Source organism: Pogonomyrmex barbatus, unplaced genomic scaffold (genome assembly GCF_055798465.1).
Source record: "Pogonomyrmex barbatus isolate J1 unplaced genomic scaffold, ASM5579846v1 scaffold9, whole genome shotgun sequence".
In the NCBI taxonomy this organism is placed as follows: domain Eukaryota; kingdom Metazoa; phylum Arthropoda; class Insecta; order Hymenoptera; family Formicidae; genus Pogonomyrmex; species Pogonomyrmex barbatus.
The window spans coordinates 1,939,061-1,958,328 of record NW_028297193.1 but is presented as its reverse complement, the minus strand read 5'-3'; the positions used below and the strand labels follow the sequence as shown (position 1 = coordinate 1,958,328).

At 37.3% G+C, this 19,268-nt stretch overlaps 3 protein-coding genes across 7 annotated transcripts; 1 reads left to right on the top strand and 2 right to left on the bottom strand.

The window, feature by feature from the left end:
- Positions 1-150: 150 nt before the first annotated feature.
- On the bottom strand, positions 151-3,596 carry grp (serine/threonine-protein kinase grp). The gene is made up of 7 exons (XM_011641365.3): positions 3,022-3,596; positions 2,493-2,716; positions 2,090-2,410; positions 1,515-1,718; positions 746-957; positions 526-660; positions 151-454 (listed from the first exon to the last, which is right to left on the bottom strand). Exons 1-7 carry the CDS (start codon positions 3,081-3,083, stop codon positions 257-259), a joined length of 1,356 nt encoding a protein of 451 aa, XP_011639667.2. The 5' UTR covers positions 3,084-3,596; the 3' UTR covers positions 151-256.
- Positions 3,597-5,000: 1,404 nt separating this feature from the next.
- Positions 5,001-14,200, top strand: Pak (serine/threonine-protein kinase PAK 3-like protein). Of its 4 annotated transcripts, none has more exons than XM_011641369.3 (10): positions 5,001-6,043; positions 6,757-6,952; positions 7,319-7,330; positions 8,097-8,265; positions 8,350-8,476; positions 8,567-8,672; positions 8,771-9,054; positions 9,131-9,626; positions 9,704-9,922; positions 10,030-14,200. In XM_011641369.3, exons 1-10 carry the CDS (start codon positions 5,988-5,990, stop codon positions 10,111-10,113), a joined length of 1,749 nt encoding a protein of 582 aa, XP_011639671.1. In that variant the 5' UTR covers positions 5,001-5,987; the 3' UTR covers positions 10,114-14,200. The 4 variants fall into 4 exon arrangements, with proteins under 4 accessions (XP_011639671.1, XP_011639669.1, XP_011639668.1 ...); XM_011641367.3 differs by having other exon boundaries at positions 8,564-8,672; XM_011641366.3 differs by having other exon boundaries at positions 5,007-6,043; positions 8,555-8,672.
- Positions 14,123-18,561, bottom strand: SelR (methionine sulfoxide reductase SelR). 2 transcript variants are annotated; one of them, XM_011641370.3, is made up of 3 exons: positions 18,267-18,561; positions 17,262-17,434; positions 14,123-15,126 (listed from the first exon to the last, which is right to left on the bottom strand). In XM_011641370.3, the coding sequence occupies exons 1-3, from the start codon at positions 18,350-18,352 to the stop codon at positions 14,939-14,941; spliced, it is 447 nt and encodes a 148-aa protein (XP_011639672.1). In that variant the 5' UTR covers positions 18,353-18,561; the 3' UTR covers positions 14,123-14,938. The 2 variants fall into 2 exon arrangements, with proteins under 2 accessions (XP_011639672.1, XP_011639673.1); XM_011641371.3 differs by having other exon boundaries at positions 14,123-15,090; positions 18,267-18,559.
- Positions 18,562-19,268: the final 707 nt, after the last annotated feature.

The window sequence follows — 19,268 nt, the reverse complement described above, 5'->3', positions numbered from 1 at the left end:
CGTTCTCTTTCTGCGAACGTGGACACTCGACGAGAACGACATCTCCTCATAAATCCGGGATTCTCAGTATGCTGAAATGTTCATTCGGATAAAGAAGCTAATCTTTGATAAATTACCTACGGAATGCTTTTTAAACACAAGGCGTTAAAATCCATTTCTTGAATATAAAAATCTTTATTTTTTTATAAAAAAAATATATATATATATAAAATACAAATTACATGATCTTATATTTATTACAAATTTATAACAATTATTAACTCTTCGAGTATACCGCGGAACTTTTCACAATAACATCTTCCATCGCATATCTGATCTTGATGAACGCTCTTTTAAATTCCAAACCGCAACCTTTAGACAAGCGAAAATCAACTAGTATATTTCCGTCCATTTCTATGAAATTTACTTTAAAAACTAGATGCATTTTACGCCGATCTACCGTCGATATCGTGACCTGAAAAAATATAATAAAATCATCGTACTCTTTTGAGTTTATTCACAGAATTGAATTAATTTCTGACTTACCACACCGAATTCATTAACGCGATAAGTATAATTTTCTTTCTCGCAATACTTCTTTAATTTCTTCACAATTTCCTCACATTCTATTTTAACAAAGAATCTAGTCATTCGCCGAACTAGTCTTTGAAAGGAATTTTGCTGAAATATAAAATAACATAAATATTTTTAAAAAGGTTATTTTAAGGTTATTTTATTCAAAGTTTGTTTTAAGTAAAAAATATACCTGACTGGGCTGTGTAAACGCTTGTAATTGTGTAGCTACTAACATATCTTCCATATGAGCAGGTTGAGAAAATGAGAATGTTGGACGTTCGTCTAAATTGAATCGAATTATATCATTATTTTCTACACCAGGGAATTCAGGTTGAGATAAACAGACATTTCGTAAACTTTCATCCTCTGTCTGATTTAAATAATTCCGTCCATCTACTTGATCTGAAATGAATAGATATATTCATGTCTGTATAGAAAATGAATCTTACATAGAAAATGAATGCGTGAAATAGACTTTATGCACGATTTATTACTTAGTTCACTATTAATATATTTATTCTACATAAAATTTGAAATTTAAAATTTACACTATTTTGTTATATGGAAGTATATGCCAATGCTCTCTGCTTTGGTAATCTAGCTTTATGATGATTGATTAACTCATAGAGCTGTATTACCAAAGAAAAGGCAAGAGCTTTGCCGATTGCAAAACCAATATAACTGTAGTATGCTTCGTAGTCCTAATTAATATTAATGAAGTCCATGCTGAAAAGAATTAAGCGATAAACGATATTCGTCGAATATAGTATCCACTAAGTTAGGTACAGAGTTCCTTTGAGTAACTTTATTTATACTCAGAGTCACTCAGTACCTGACTAAGTAAACACTATTCTGATACATCCAACTGTTGATCTTCTAAATATTAATCCCCAAAAATGGACCCATTATTAATTGTACGTTTTTAAAGATGCCGATATAAAACACTGCTTTTTTTTTACCTCTGGCAAAATTTGTGACAAACCATCTGTGTTGCTTGATATTTGGCACTTTGTACCTCGCTGACGACGAATCCGTAAGAATTTTTCTTATTAACGATAACGAGATATTGTCTAGTTTCTTCCATGGCGTAAGAGACATATATTTCCCTTCTTTCCATGCGACATATTCAGGATAGCCTGCCAAAGGTTGATCCCATGGCAATTCTATATTTCAGACATGGACCAGTTAAAAACTGTTGAACCAGTTAAACAGGAATATAAGTTAGATATTGGATATCCCAATAAGTTTCAAGTTGGAAGATACATTTGCTACATGACTTATTTGCAGTTCTCGATTTACAATTATAAATTATAGAAAATTAACGAATCAATTGTGTACACATTAGTGCATAAATTGAAATGCATAATAAAATTATTAACAAAGATACTGAAGCAAGAAATAATCTTCTTTATATATATATATATAAAGTATGTATATATATATATATATATATACACAGTTCTTTATGTATATATATATATATATATATATATATATATATATATATATATATACACAGTTTCACAATATTTACCTCCGGCCAATAAAGCTACGAGAATAATTCCGCAAGACCATATATCTGCAGGTTCTGCATGGTATGGTCTTACTAGTACCTCTGGTGCAACATATGGCAACGTTCCACATTTTTTGTCCAACAAACGTTCTTTATCTCGTATACGGAATATTGTCGCCATTCCAAAGTCGCTTATTTTTAAATTATCATTATTATCTAGAAGCAAGTTCTCTGGTTTCAAATCTCTATGCGCGACCCCCTGAATGTGCAGATACTCTACTCCAGAAATTAATTGTCTAAAATATTTTTGTGCTTCGAATATCGGCATACCAATATCAGGTTCTGTAAACGATTTAAAGTTTAATCTTGCATCTTTCAATAATTCTATATATTTTTATGTATCTCAGTTCCAGTAGAATCTTACCGATTCTATCAAATAACTCTCCGCCTGAAGCATATTCTAGAAAAATATATTCCATGTTGGGCTCACTGCGTTTTCCAAAATAGTGTATAACATTTGGATTTGAAAGCTTATAATGAATAGCAGTTTCCTTGCAGACTGTCTCCCTTGCATCCGGATGTTTCTTTACATCGATCATTTTCATAGCAACAGCTTCGCCTGTAGATTTATTTATAACCAGTTTAACCCTGTACAAAAAATACAAAATCAATTATAATTGCAACGGAATACATGTTATATGTTAATTTCTGTAATTAATAAATTTCTGCATAAACGTAAAAGATAATTTGCCTGTGAAGATTCAGGAACAATGGAAACCATAGTAAATTAATCAGGACTTCGTAAGGACGAAACGAACGTCTTAACGTGCGTCCCGAACAATGGGAACAATGGACCTCGAGAGGTCGCGGCCGAATATCTATCGCGGGAAGGAATGCGGGCCACATGCGGACGGTTACTAGATGTTAACAAAGAACGAAGCAGGAAAACGTACTCGCCGTAGGCACCCTCGCCGAGGGTGTGCCCCAGGAACCAACCGTCCACGAATTCCGTCATCCCTTCGGCATGCCTCTGTGAACGCGGTGGAATTTTCTCGGTGCTCGTGCGCTCCGGAAACAATCGGCGTATTTCAGCGCGTGATATCGGCGACGATCCGTTCCCGGCGTCGCGAGGAACCTGAATCCCCCGGACGACGTCTCCGGATAGAAAACGCGGGGAAGCGTCCGATCGTGCACGACGGTTGTACTGACGCGTGAGAGCCGACAACGTCCGACTGGATTTTCAAGCACGTGGTTACGGCGGGTTACATGGAGGAGAGCCCGTCGCGCCTCTCTCTCACTCAATGAAGAACCGGCACGCGCGAAGAAATATTATCGGCACCAAGCGCACGCTATCGCGAAATTTACGGTGATTCCGCGGGACACGGTAACACGATACGCGAGACGATTAACGTCGGATTCGCGAGAGCGAGATACACGAGATCATCGTACGGCACATCATCTCGGGGACCCACGAAAATTTACGCGACCGAAGACCACGCGAGAGAGAAAACGGGGAAGAGAGAGACAGAGAGAGAGAGAGAGAGAGAGAGAGTGAGAGGGGGTAGCGTATGATGGGAAAAGCGCCGACGCGGTTTCATGAATTAAGACCGTTTCATAAGCCCCGGTCTACAATAGGTGATTTAAGCCTTAAGCCATAAGAAATTGGCCAATCACCGTCGAATGTGAAGAGATATTCGATTATGATTGGTCAATTTCTAACGGTTTACGGCTTAAATCATCTATGAAGTCCTTGATCTAGTTTCCGAAGCCTCCTTGATTCTACTTTGGTATGGATCAAATTTAATTTAAAATCAAAGATTTTGAATAAGAAAAAAAAGAATTAATCAATTGTATTATAGCAAGAACTTTGAACGTGTGATTCAAAGTTGCAAGATAGAAAATTTTAGGAGACCTGATAACTTTTCTATTTTATAGCCAATCAATACAATCTACAAATCTGATGACGAATCGCAGAACTTCTGGATGTTCAGTGAGCGAAAATCATCTGATAAAGTGAGACTTGATAAGAGTGTTTGGTCCAGTTTAAATCCGATATCATTCTATTTCATATTGTTGTACGTTGTATTCAAATTTAATAACAATGGTGATGAGGATGTCATCTATGTATTAATCACTGTGTGTTATCATACAGGATTGGTTTATGGAGGCCGTAATCTGTTAACTTATGCTGTAAAAAATTGACCAATCACGATCGAATTATAGAAGAATAATTCGTCAATTTTTTACGATTACGGCCTCCATAAACCAACCCTTAAGGTGTCTTTTCATGCCGACACTTGACACTCACTTCCAGCTAATCAAGTAGATCACGTGATTATAAGTGGCCATACAAATTTTACTATTGAAATGCGTCAACTTTGATCACGTGACTCATTTTGACGCTGAAAATGAGCGTCAAGCATCACAAAATTGATACTTTGCATACGCATATACGTACATATATGAACGTTATTCGTTTGACGTAATCAAGAGCACCGAGTAACTATCATTTTCCCTTTCACCGAATTAAGCCGTAAAGAATCCTAAATTCCATAGGAAATTAAAAAAGAAAAAAATCGAGAAAGAGTATACGATGAGATTAAAGCGTCCTTCATAAATAAAAAAAAAAATAAAAAAAAAGGGATTATTGACGGACGAATAAAATGGTCTTATTGGGGAACCAGATCGCACATGCACGTATACACACATATGTAAAGCAAATAAAATATTGTACAGAGTTTCAGTATTATTAAAAAAAAAAAAAAAGGAATATCTTTTTATAACGTTTGATATTGTCCCAGAGGAAGAGAGCAACCCACGCATTCGTATTATAATCTGGAGACCGCTGATGGATTCAGGTTCGCCACTGATGGCCATACATCCTACGCTCCTATTCGTCATCATCGCGCTCTCTCGCTCGTCGAGTGGGAGTGAGCACGACGCGATAGGAGGTGATAGGAGTCACCGTCGCCGCCGTCGCCGTCGCCGCTGTCGCGATGCTCGTGGGAGCGCAGAGGTGAAAAAGGGCGGGGGAGAAAGGAGAGCGAGAGAAAGGGCGCACGCGCGAGAGCGAGCGAGAGAGCAGGATAAGTGGTTCGGGGAAAGCGAGAGAGAGCGGGACAGAAAGAAGGAGAGAGAGAGAGAGAGAGAGAGAGGGAGAGCGAGGCGAAAGATTCGCGGATGCGGCGGGGTGTCTGCACCCGTGCGTGAATCACGCTTCAGAAACGCTCTCTGTCTCTCTCTCCGCTCGCCGTCGTCCTCGAGTGCGTCCTGTGCTCACCGCGACATTGACCTGTGTCTTGTCGCTGGACGCCACCGCCGACAGCAACCAGCAACGGCATCAGCAGCAGCAGTAGAGGTAGTGACCATCCTGATCGAGCGCGAGGGGGAATCTCGACCGACCAGCCAGCCAGCCAGCCAGTCAACCAACCAGCCAGCTAGACAGCGGCGTCTCTTGGCGCCGATCGAGAGAAATTCCACGAGGAAGCCACCGAGTTGCTCGGATTCTCGCACGGACCACCGGATACCACCGTCGATCGCCATGACTCATCCCGAGCGAGTTCCTCAGCAGGTACCGGGTGTTCTATGATGAAGGGTGTCCTCGCGGCGCGGTGAGAGGACCTCCACCTGCGACTCTCTACCTACCGGGTGTGCCTTCCGAGGATCTCGCGGGTGTTTCCCAGAACTGGGAAACTCGGCAACGGCGTCGTCGTCGTCGTGATTGTCGGTGACAGGCTGGAGAGTATCCGCTGAAAGAGACGTCCGCGGTGTCGAAAGTGAAAGTCGCGAGAGAGCGATTGAGGCGCGATACACCACGAGTATATATAGACGCACGCGTTGACGGAACGCGGGTTTGATTGAAGGCGTAGAGACGCAACGGAGGATAGACTGGCAACAAAGAAACAGAAGCGGCTACAACATGTCAGATGAGGAAGACAAACCCCCTGCACCCCCTGTTCGATTGACATCAAACAGGTACGCTCAGTGTTATTATCTATCCGCTCTGAATTCATATGTAATAATTGATCTAGTTAAAGGAGAATCGAATGTGCTGCGAAGCATATCACCTTGATCTTGCTTTGATTTTTGCTCACCTATCGCTAAACTTAAGCATGGGACATATATGTAAAATTGATAAGTTTGAGGAAATATTGCTGAGATAGCAGTTGATATCACGATGTATCTCATATTGTTTTTATAAGTATTATGAGAATGCATAGAGAAAAAAATTTTTGCTGAGCATACAATCCAGAGCTCTATAATACTACCATAACTCTGGTGTTTTCTATGATATATATAAAAGTACGTATTCTCCAAAAATAGAGAGGCATTGAGCTATAGGCTGCTAAAAATAATATCTCTCGGTAGCTTTCTGTTGTGGGAGACCATCATTAAAGACGTCTAGACATAATCCCAGCATTGTCCCTAACAGATTTGAGAGACTATATGTGTATGCTGTCAGAACATCTAAATATATCTTTATATAGTGAAATTATGTTATTCTATAGTATCTGTCAACAAAAGTATTTATGGTCTTTAATATTCATTTGTGTAAAAATGAAATATAAACTGTTATTTTTAATGACTCGACATCAACAAGTCGCTACACATTAATAATTAGCAAGATAATAATAACTAGACAATTATTCACAATTGCGATCTGTGAATAATACCATTTTCACTTTCAGGGGAGAATCAGCGCCTAATCTACCGGTGGACATGCGTCCACTGCCTAAGGAGCCGGATTCTGACGAACGCAAGAAGAAAACTCTGAAGAGCAAGATGAAGGTGAAAGAGAATAAGGACAAGCCCAACATCAGTTATCCCACGAACTTCGAGCACACCGTGCACGTCGGATTCGACGCCGTGACCGGTGAATTCACGGTAGGTTTCCTCGATTCGCGATTCGCACAGTCGCCTTTATACACCTATTATTCAAAGTGCACTCGCTTACCGCTTCGCTGTTGTATCACGGTGCGGATTATCTATGGGAGAGATGAACAAAACATGAGTTATGTTACCGTAGATTATTACATTGGCGTCGTTTTTTTTTTATATATTGTACTACATTTTGCATTTTCTTATGCGAATCACATGGATCTTCCGTACCTGATCGAAATGAAATATGAGACACTGGTTTCACATATACTCGAATATTTCGAGAACGATACTTTGGTAATTTGTCCGACGCTTCTTATATCTTATTATTTCCACATGATTAAACTAACAAGACACGTATTTCTTTCCAAGCTGCCACTAAAAGTAAGTAAATTAATATGAATTAGTTTGCCTGTACTTTACGTTGTACATACATTTACACCACGTGGTTCGACACTTTCTTTCCGTTGCGGTTTTTATAAGATTAGATGTTTATTTTTTTTGTCTTTAAGTATGTCAAATTTTGTTCATATATAGTTGCTTCTGTAGATTGATATAAGCTTTAGTCGACGTTGCATACAACAATATTCATTTCCTTCTTACAGAATGATTTTCGACAGTGGATGGAATACTTAAAATCTATAAATTCCGTTTATAAATTATTTTCACTTACGATTGAAACTGTGCATGTAACTATAGACTTTAATTAAATAAAAATTAAATAATGATTTCATTAAACTTTCGAAATTTCACAGTCATTATTCACACACGTACACACATTAAAAGAAATAATATCAAAGTTTAAAATATATTTTTAGTAAAAGTTCTTTCTCTTACAGATTAATAAAATTACAGAAGAAGAGTTATATTGAATAGAATTCATAATTTGGAATTAATGTCTTAAGTGATGTCTTTAGTGATTATACAAATATAGATCTGTTTTTCATTGAAATTTATTACTATCTTACAAATAGTGATGTCTACCGATTCTTATTTTTCTACACGTGATAGTTGCATGTTCGAAAATCAAATCTAGAATTAGTATATTAGATTGCATTTTTTACATAAATTAGTTATACTCGCCGAATCATTTACCATCTATTTTTCGTAGTAAACATCTGTTGTTTAACAATATGTGTTTGTTTCATAGGGTATGCCGGAGGCATGGGCGAGATTGCTTATGTCCAGCAATATTAGCAAGCAAGAACAGAAGAAAAATCCGCAAGCTGTATTGGACGTACTAAACTGGTATGACAGTAGCAGTAAGGAAGCAAAGGGCTCTAAATACATGACCACAACTAAGATGGTTGGAGTTGTTGGTAAGCATCATGTCTCGATTCGCTAATAAATAATTTGACTTTGAACAAATGTCTCTATATATTGATATTGATAATATTCTTTAGCTCCAATCGAAAGGGCGAGTAGTCCTCGAAGTATGGGAATGGGTATCGGCACGGGAATAGGCAATATTCGCGGCCAGGCGATGTCTCAGGCATCTGGTAGTTCTCACTCTCAACATTCGTTGAGCAGGTGAGTCTTTTACACTTTTTCGCGTTGTGCTTGTCCCTTGGTCGTCTAAATATTTTCTGAGAAATGGCAACGTTACAGAGTGAGTAGCAGTAGTCCGAGTAGTACGCCGACGGATGCGTGTGCGACTAGCTCGGAACAGGAAGATGAACCACCGCCTCCGCCGATCTCCGCTCGACCGGAACGCACGAAATCGATTGTAAGTTTTTTCTTTTTACGCGAAATAATGCGTATTCGATAAGTCTACTAATTATAGCATTTTACAAACTATATAAAACATTTTACTTTATTGTGCAGTACACAAAACCTATAGAAGAGGAACCGCCACCTCCCCTGACGACCACATTGGGTTCGCCGCAACGAAACGGCATGCAACAACAGCAACATCAGTCGCAATTAGATAGGAATAAGAATCAAGCGACACCGACTTCAACAACGACTGATCAGACACGACCGGCGCAAGGTGATAAAGCTAGAAAGAAGAAGATGTCAGACGACGAGATATTAGAAAAGCTTAGAACAATTGTAAGCGTAGGAGATCCTAATAGAAAATATACGAAAATGGAAAAAATAGGACAAGGGTAAGATAGGAAGTAACGCCTGATAAATGATTTTTTAACGTACGTAAAATTGTACTAATTAACGATCATCTTGCAGTGCCTCGGGGACGGTGTATACGGCAATAGAAACGTCCACTGGTATGGAAGTTGCAATAAAACAAATGAATCTGTCGCAACAGCCAAAGAAAGAGCTTATAATAAACGAGATTTTGGTAATGCGGGAGAACAAGCATCCAAACGTTGTAAATTATTTGGATAGTTATTTAGTTGGGGAAGAACTCTGGGTAGTCATGGAATATTTGCCAGGTGGCAGTTTGACAGATGTTGTCACTGAGACATGTATGGACGAAGGTCAAATTGCCGCAGTGTGTAGAGAAGTACTACAGGCACTCGAGTTCCTTCATTGTAATCAGGTTATACATAGGGACATCAAGTCCGACAATATTCTATTGGGTCTTGATGGTGGAGTTAAATTAACGGACTTTGGCTTTTGCGCACAAATCTCGCCGGAGCAAAGCAAACGGACGACGATGGTTGGCACGCCGTATTGGATGGCGCCGGAAGTGGTAACGCGAAAGCAATACGGACCTAAGGTAATTCGGCATGTCGCTATTGCTAATAAAAATCGATTGAATACGCGATTAATTATAACAACGTATCTTGATCATAGGTCGATATATGGTCGTTGGGAATAATGGCAATCGAAATGATCGAAGGAGAACCACCATATTTGAATGAAAATCCACTGAGAGCGTTGTATCTAATCGCGACAAACGGCAAACCGGAGATCAAGGAGAAAGACAAGCTGTCGGGTATATTCCAAGACTTCCTGGACCAATGTTTAGAGGTCGAGGTGGAGAAACGGTCCGCGGCTTCCGAACTATTAAAGGTAAGAACAGTTATTAATACGTGAAACTGTATTCTCAACACATACGCGCGTACTTGTCTCGTTCGAATTGATTTAATTGGAATTGTGTGTTTTAAATTGAATTGCAGCACCCTTTTCTGAAATTAGCCAGGCCACTGGCTTCGTTAACACCTTTGATAATGGCGGCGAAGGAAGCTGCCAAAGGTCATTAAGAGAGATAGTGACGTTTAGACTATAGATTTGTAAGATGTGACTCCAAGAGTACGGTGAAAAAATTATGCGAAAAAGAAGGAAATACTGAATCACCCTCCCAAAACGGAAACGGCACAATAATTCAATAATATATAATAAATAATGAATATAAACATATATATATATATATATATATATAAATAAATATACATATATATATGTATGCATACATATGTGTATATCGTATGTGAATATTATATTAAATGCGACATGTCGTGTATACACATACGCATGCATATATCCATTATGTACGCATTATAGATTACATAGATAGATAGATAGAACTTATTCGATACCGTGATGGAGTATCGAGAAAACGGTTGCAAAGTTTTTAAAAAAAAAGATATGCTCGATTCTCGCATGTTGCGAGCAAAGTTAAATCAGAAAGAGCTATGAGCGATCTGACGGCAAAAACCTTGTTTTCCTCGATAAAGTCCACGGTTATAATTGAAGTGCAATGGATTCACAATGTCTCAACTTAATTTTTGAAGGAAACGAAAAAAAAAAAAAAGAAAAAAACAGAATGCATGCTTTATGGTATGTGCTATTATCTGTGACGTATTCTTGCCGCAATTCTGACGGATTATCATCGGGGAAATACAAGTAATTGTCAGTTATTTTCTAAAAATATAAAACTAGTATTATTAACTCTGAAAGGAGGAAGAAAATTCGAAGAATTGGAGTTAGCAAAAAAGCGCATATTATTTATAGCGAGAACCTTATTAGATAATACCACAAAGAAATGTGAACAAGTATACATAGGACCTATTCTAATATATTATTATTGTTTAACGAGAGATCGTAGAGAGAGAAAAAAAAACGGAGAGAAAGGAGATTAGTCTTCGTATCGGATCTTTGTATTTTTCGACGAAAGTTGCGATGAAGCAGAGCAATATGTTTTCAGTGTGTTTTGTCTGATTAGTGCGATGAACAATAAGCGGTAGCCTAATGTGTTTTGAACATTTTTAAGAATCGCAGTCTGATCGCTAAATATTGAAGATTCATTGTTGATTTGATTTTCTTGAAGAGAATTTTAGCAAATTTCTTGTTTACAATTATCACGATTTTTATATTGGCGTTCGATATTGATCAAGAAATTAGTTCACATGTGCTCTAGCTGATTGCGTAAGAAATGCATATCTCATTTGTGGACGCTAATTTATAGCTTTATGACGAAGAAATGAATACTTTCTCTCATTTGTGTCATTAGAAGAAGAGAAAAGAAAGAAAGAGGAAAAGGAAGAGAAAGACACGTTAAGACACTTAACTTATTACAATGGTTTACTACTTAGTTAATAAGAACATCTCTCCGAGGGCAATGCTTGTCCAAATCACGTGTGTTCTTCGCTGTAAGTCCAACGTAACTGTCTTCAACGTGTCTTGTAAAGCAAAGAAAAAGAGGGGAAAAGAAGAATGAATGGAAGATCAATGAAACTGTAAAACAAGGTTCAGACGTAGGAGCATTTTGTGACACTATAAAGTGCCTGTCTTGTCGTTTAGAGACGTGAACAAAAAAAAAAAAAAGAAAACTCGCGCTAGATTTCTTATGAACCACTGTATAACGATATGTAATGTTTCGTTTTAGCACTGTCAGGAGAAGGAAGAAACAAATAATCGAACACGCATGTAATGTGAGTTTAGTTGACATTTTGTGTAGAACGAATTGTTCGTGGTTCCGTACGTATGGTTGTATTTGCATCGAACATTATCGAGATACGTCTTTCCTAGTATTATACATCATCCAAGTGTCATCGTGTCATCGAAAAACGAATATATTGGAAATATTTGGTTATTTTAGACGATATCGTAGATTTTCGTATTGTCTTTTTTTTATTCTTTTCATTTTCATATATTGTACCCATTATTCGACCAAGATATCCATCGTGCGAAACTAAATGTAAGAAAAAAGCGAAACCCAGTGATAAATTCTTAATTGAAAGGTAGAAAGAACAAGTTAGTACGACCCGATTCGCAAAATATACAAATCTTTAATATAATATGAAACAATTTGATATGGAATAAATCAATTTTGACCACAAAATAAACGATTACAAATCGTATCAATATTATAATAAATTCTACACGTTCCAATTTGTGAATTAGCTTATATTAGCCTTTCTATCTCTCAAATAAGAATTTCGAATGTTAAAGTTGTGTGAGAAAAAGTTAGTCGCGATTTTTCAAAGACAGAGAAGAAGATACGTCAAGATTAAGAAAAAAAAAAAGACATTTTCCAGATGAATATTCACATCTAATTCCGGATAAATAATGATTTTGACGTTATTCTTTTTCATCTATTCCAAGAGCTTGTGAGTACTTCCGGTTTTCATGCGGCGAATGGATAGCTCGGTCGACATTTTTTCGTTATACATATATGTATAGAACTCATATATAAATTAATATTAACTCAAACTTGTGAGAATATAAATATGATAGGTATATAAATCGAGAAATTAACGATATACTTATATTGCGTACGAAACAAGAAGAAGAAAAGAAAAGAACCCGTATATTATTTGATAATGAGAAATCATACGATAAGGCATATTCAATATTCGACGAGTTTATTGTTTTCTTCTTTTTTTGTAGTACCATCTTTTAAAGAAGCCTGATTAGATTTTTATAATGTCTGACTGTACTTGATCGAGATAGAAGAAGCAATTCAGTTTGTTTCGACGCTTATGACCGAATTTAGGGTCGGTGTACTGAAGGAACTTAATGCAATGTATCTTTAAAGAAAGATCAGGGATTATGAGATAAAATTAATATTAATTACATTAATATTAAATATTAAATTAATATTAATTCGTGCACTTTCAATATTCCGTGAACGTATTGCTCGGCATTAATCTCCATTTCAGCGTCCGACTTTAAAAATCGGTCAAATCGTGACACAAGAGACAAAGTAACGTGCGCACGTTTTAGTATTAACAAAAGAAAAGTATGAGTGTGTAAAAAAAAAAAGAGATAATGGTGTGATCCAGGGTTAAAGTTGACGATCAGAAACACTAAACACGAGGTCCTGCATTTTCACAAATATCTCGATGAGTGATAAAACGCTTCGTCTTTACGTTTACTTTTCCTCGGCAGTTATTTTAATAGTAGTATACAGCTATTAGCAGCTATTAATGTCTAATTTTATTTACGAATCGGGTCGCATGAGATGCGAAACTGCCTGCATACAAAAAAAAAATTATCACCCGATCGACGCACAACCCGATTGAAGCGCATCTTAGCATGTAGACACGTTCGCTGATAATGATCCTTTTATCGTGTGAACAAAAGTACAAAAATTGTACCAAACATGCCTTATCGTAATAATAATAATAAGTGATGCACCACGAAAGTACTCATTATTTTTGACATTGACAAACGAATCGCAAACGTACCGAAAACGTTGCGAGAGCTCTGAGAAAAATACGAGTAGGCGAATTTTTTAGCGTAAAAAGAAAATGCAGGCAACTTTGCATCTGTTTGTGCATCGTCTTAATGATCGTTCCGACTGCATTTAATTGTCTGCTACGTGCGCTATGTGTATGTTATCGTCTTTTTTTGTTTTTTATTTTAAGTTCTTAAAAAAATAGGTTCCTAATACGCGAAATCATGTTAAATGTGTGTATGCATGTTTTGCTATAGCATTTTACGATGTTTTTGAAAATGCTTTGTGATCTCCGAATGAAAGAAAGAAGTAGGCCTATAGTAACAAAGTCGCTATTTTACTGCAGATTGAAAAAGAAAAAAAAAAAAAACCTCGATTTTGATCCCTCCCAACGGAGGAGGGGTCATCCGACTTTAACTTTTGTAAGAAAAAGAGAGCATTTATCGCGCTATCGGGAATCATTCGATCGGAAATCTGGTCTCTCAGGAAGAATGTAATATTTGAAATTTTTATGATGAAAAATTTCAAGGCGAGGGAATGCAAAAAAAACCAGAAAAGGAGTAATGAATTGTAAAAAATAATGCCTAGAATTTTGCGTATATATTGTATTATAACACCTTTCAGTTTGTTTTGAAACGTTACAATATAAGGAAACATTTTATAACAAACATGTTCTTTCTCATACAAAACATCCTTCCTGCCTAACGATAGTAAGAGGAAATGACGACCTCAGTTTTATTTCTTATTCGATATATTAAGTTAGAATAGGTGATATATTTACATATTATGGCGTTAATTGAAAAAATAACATTTTCTGGTTAGACACCTTTATCATCTATCCAATGTCGCGCTTTCTCACATCGTGTAGCGTACATATATCCTACGTGGGTGTTATACTTTGTTCCTTGATACAGATATGTACATACATTTGTAATATCAAAGGTAGACGGTATACAATGAGATTCACGGGAACTGATAGTTAGCTTCTCGTTAGCAAGTGGGAAGTCGGTCGGAAATGCTCTACATTCAAACAAATAATACATTTCTTCATCTTGCGCAGATTTAACAGGAATATAGAAAGGAATATTTTATGATTTATTACGAAGAACAGATCAATCGAACGAATGTAATAAATGATATAGAAACGACAATAGTTTGTAGCGACAGTATTCGCATTGTCGGAAGTGATAAAAATTTAAATATTATAGTATAGTAACAACCAACTCAGCCTTTACAGACAGCCTATTTGATATCTCGACGATAATAATAATTATTTTAATCCTTTTTACAATGCATAAATAAATCGGAAGTATTTCGATATTTATAGCATGAGATATAAAATTCCACCGAGCCTCATCACATAAATATTAGGAGTAGGACGTAACGGGCGCTGGTTAACGCTGGTTTTACGTAGACTTTTTCTCCTCTCCCGCCGGATGGAAACTTATGGAGGCGGAATTGATGCAGAAGCGCTTCCTCGTAGGCTTCGGCCCGTCGTTGAACACGTGTCCCAGGTGTGCATCGCACTTCGAACAGGTCACTTCGGTCCGCACCATATCTGGGTTTGCGATCAGCAGTAGTAGATTGCCGCCGACTAGTTGGCGCCGTTTAATTCGACGTGACGCGTGATTTTCAGTGGTGTTGTTTTTTTTTTCAGTGATGAGAGAGTGAAGTGGTTTTTCAGTGGTGATAGTAGCCAGGGGAATTGTTCAAGGAGGGCGAGAGGAGAAAGAACAATAGAGTGTGATTAGACGCAGACCGACACCCTTCTCGCGGCGTACAATTTTCAAGAAATAACAGAAGCGATCGAAAAGACCTCGGACTGAGGAGAAAATCAAAGATTGACTCGATTGTGAGGTAACAGCTAACATCCATATGATAATAAAAGAATAATGATGGAAAAATACGTACATTTATGAAACGATTTTATTCACAATATATTTTTTATATTTAACTCTTGACTGATTATTGTAGTACGCTTCCAATTCGATTGTATGCTTACTTAGTAATGTCGAAATATTTTCTCTTACATATGCAACGGATACGAAAATATTTCCTTTTATCAAGCGTTTATTTGTGCTACAGAGAAATATTATACTTTTAACTATGAAACACACTTGCAAATTAAATATTATCTCAACTGGCGTAATTATCATAAAAACGTAAAAGCGAAGGAATTTTATTTGCATTAGAAACATTATACGCTTGTGAAAAATGACATCGATGTATGTATTAACAATTTGCAACTAAAAACATTATTTAACTGCTTTTAGCCAAACAAGAAGAATGTTGCAAGAATGAATGTTATCGAGCAGTTATCGAAAACTTCGTAAACAGGATTGAGCAATGCGGCAGATATTTTTATTTATCCTTTGGTCATATTTCCAATGTTTCATAACGTACGGCTGGCATATTAGTTTAAATGTAAAAAGTGATGTAAGTCTAACACAATCACACTCTAAGCAAGTGCATGCAGGAACTGAGGAGAACAGGAATTTTCATCTAATATACACATAATATATTTACAATAAAAAAAAAGAATGATATGCATAAAAACCAGTACTATATAGATCCTGTTTTTCTTATTAAAAAAAATTTTTTAAATAGATTATAATACATTATATATAGATACACAATACAACAGATAAAAGTATATACATAAAGAAATTTCTACATTCGTATATAAAAGAGATGAAAGGAGCAAATGAAAATAAAACTACGTTCATCGAATTTTACTTTATGAAAAAAATTTAATCTTGTGGGAAATTGAATATAAAAGAAAAATTTCTATTTTATATAAGTGTAAAAAAGTGAAATGTGACCAGGATAGGTTCAGTAATGTTATGCAAGTAGTAGTATGATACATGTTACGATTATGATCTTGTAAATAGTAATAAGCAGATACAACGTTGGAAACGAAGATTTCTTCGCATAATTCTAGGACTTAGAGCTCAGACACAATGAATGAGAATAAAGAATAAGAAATATAAAAACAATAAATGAGAAAGTTTCCCAAGTAAGAATTTGTTGATGATGTGTAATGTAATTTTTTGCGACAAATTATACACAGATTTTTAAGATGTTTACATCATTTTAAGATGCTAACAATAATAATATTAAAATATTAATAATATTAAATATTAATAATATTAATAATATTAATATATAAAATATTAATAATATTAATAATATTAAAATCGATTATTAATCAATAATACAATTTCAGTTTTAATTTATAATTTGTTTCAAGAAACCAAAATAACTTTGGCGCGCATTTGCTAGGAAAGATATATCACATAAAAAACAAAAAAGAAATATTATATTGTACATCATCAAGATTTCTACCTTTTAGCTGACATTTATCTCTCATTTATATTGTTTAAATCTTCTATCTTAATCTCAAGAATTTTTATTTGTACTAGTTAAATATAAAGAATTAGGAACAGAGAAAATTCTGGTTCCAATGAAAACACTTGGATTTTCTTGATTGTGTATGAAGTATGTTTGATTCTTTCTTTTTAATCTTTCCTGTTTTTAACTTCTTGCTCCCTTCATCCGTGTCTGGGCCCATACTCCAAGTAGCCGCGCGATATTATATGCGATATCTAAGATGACGTTAAGATGAATTCGAAGTGTGTATATCCAGAGAGTGCCATTCTAAGAAACGCGAGTATGAAAATTATAAGAGATACGCTAATGAGGTCAAGTCAAGAAACGGCGATCGCTTACCGTGAGAGGTGTCTTTGGTCAGTTTGACGCGTCCCTGATCCAGAACCTCGTTGAACGCGGGCCAGCCGCATCCGCTATCGTACTTGGTGTCCGAGGAGAATAATTCCTGATCGCACACGATGCAGGTGTATGTGCCCTTCTCGTAGAACTTGTTGTAGCAACCGGTAAACGGCCTGCGTACCAAATAAAGCGTATGAATGAGTCAGGGGAGGATGAGCAAGGGTGGCAGGGGACGGGAAAGACGGGGGAGGGACAAACCGTGACACACACACACACACACACACACACACACACACAATATATATATATATATATAGAGCTTATTTTTAAACCATGGCCATGAGGAAACCGCGCTCGTGCGCAACACCCAACCAACACGCGCTCTTGAAAAAGTTATTTCGGTGTGTTCCTCGTTCAAGATTAAACGCGCGGGACCGTGACTTCGTGCTTTCGCGACGTGAATCCACGACGAATGTCACGTCACGTTGCGTCTCAGTTGCAATAACACGATATTTTTATGTATTTCAGTAAGCGTCCAGAATTTTTGATCGAAACGTTTTCTAAGTGCCAAGCAGTGAGAACCGTCCAGCGGATTGCGTAAATACGGAGCAGACGTGCATAACATCCGTTCAAATCATCAATATAATTAGCATAATTCGTCGACCGTGCCCGTCGCGTTATCGCCGTTGCGCAACTCCACGTTGTCGATCAGCTATCGCGGGATCAACGGGTGTCTCGGATTAAAGACCGAAACGTCACGACAGGAAACAAGCTGCGGTTGCGAGCGGAAATCTAGTCTGCTTCGAGCAGACAGCTGATGCACCGAACGAAGAGTGTACTCGTTCCTGGGTTGGTTCCTCCTGCCTTGAGTTAGGCATGACGAGGCAAACTTCGAGGCGAATTTCGACGCCCGGTACAGATCGTCGTCGCGAGGAAGCGGAATCTCCGAACACGCGTCCTCGAGAGAGCGTCTGTTCCTCACGCGTTTCTCGCGGGTGCCCTCACCTCTCCGTGCCCTTCTCCTGCGTCACATGCCATTGCAACGGCGTCAGGCGCTTCCGCGCCTCCTCCTTGTCGACCACCGTCGTCATCCTCCTGACCGCGCCGAGAGCGAAACGCAGAATCTTGGAACGCGAGGGTTGGGAATTGACGCGGGACGTGAGTCAAGCTCGCGCGACGACTCGGTCTCCCTTGCGCGCAGAATGTTCTGGACAATCGCTGCCGCGAAACGAACACACGCACTCCTATCGGCCAACTTTGCCGTACTGAACCGGATCAGACTGAACCGCGCTCCGAGTGCGTTGTTGAGACGCGCCGCCGCACTTCGCGCCATGGACTCGATTGGCGCTCCAATCACGCGGTTCCAGGGATCGATATAAATCCCGCGCGAAGAACCCTCGGACGATACCATACCGTAATCGTACAGTTCATTTCTATCAATGCAGATTGATTTTAATAACCTCGGTTCAATTTATTTAATTCTTATTAAGTAAAGATAGAAAGTAAGTTAACCCGAGATTGAGATCTTTTTCACATCTTGATTGAAACGAATAATAATAATTTCAAATGGAAGTATGTAATCGAAAGGCGTTGTGTGACCGATGGTCGGTGACTAAATTCACGATAGTTATAGCATACGCGTGTAAAAATTTGATTATTCTAATTATTGATATTTTTTTGCGGGTTTAAAAATAAATTATGTATTATATATTATGTCAATTGCAATTTACATTGTTCAATTTTATCGATCACGTATAATTTTAAATATCTTATATATTTGTCAGATATTGTATTTGACGGAAGATTTATTTGCAGTCGTAATAATAAATAGAAAAAAACTTATTGCTTATGCATATCAAAATCTCAAAATTTGAGTATGTAAGAAAGATAAGTGCTGCAATCGATTTACTGCCGGCTGAAATTACACTGTAATTGTTTCGATACGTCCATCATATTGTTTTTCGAATTGACGAACATTGCAACTTTACAGAACTAATAAATCGCTTC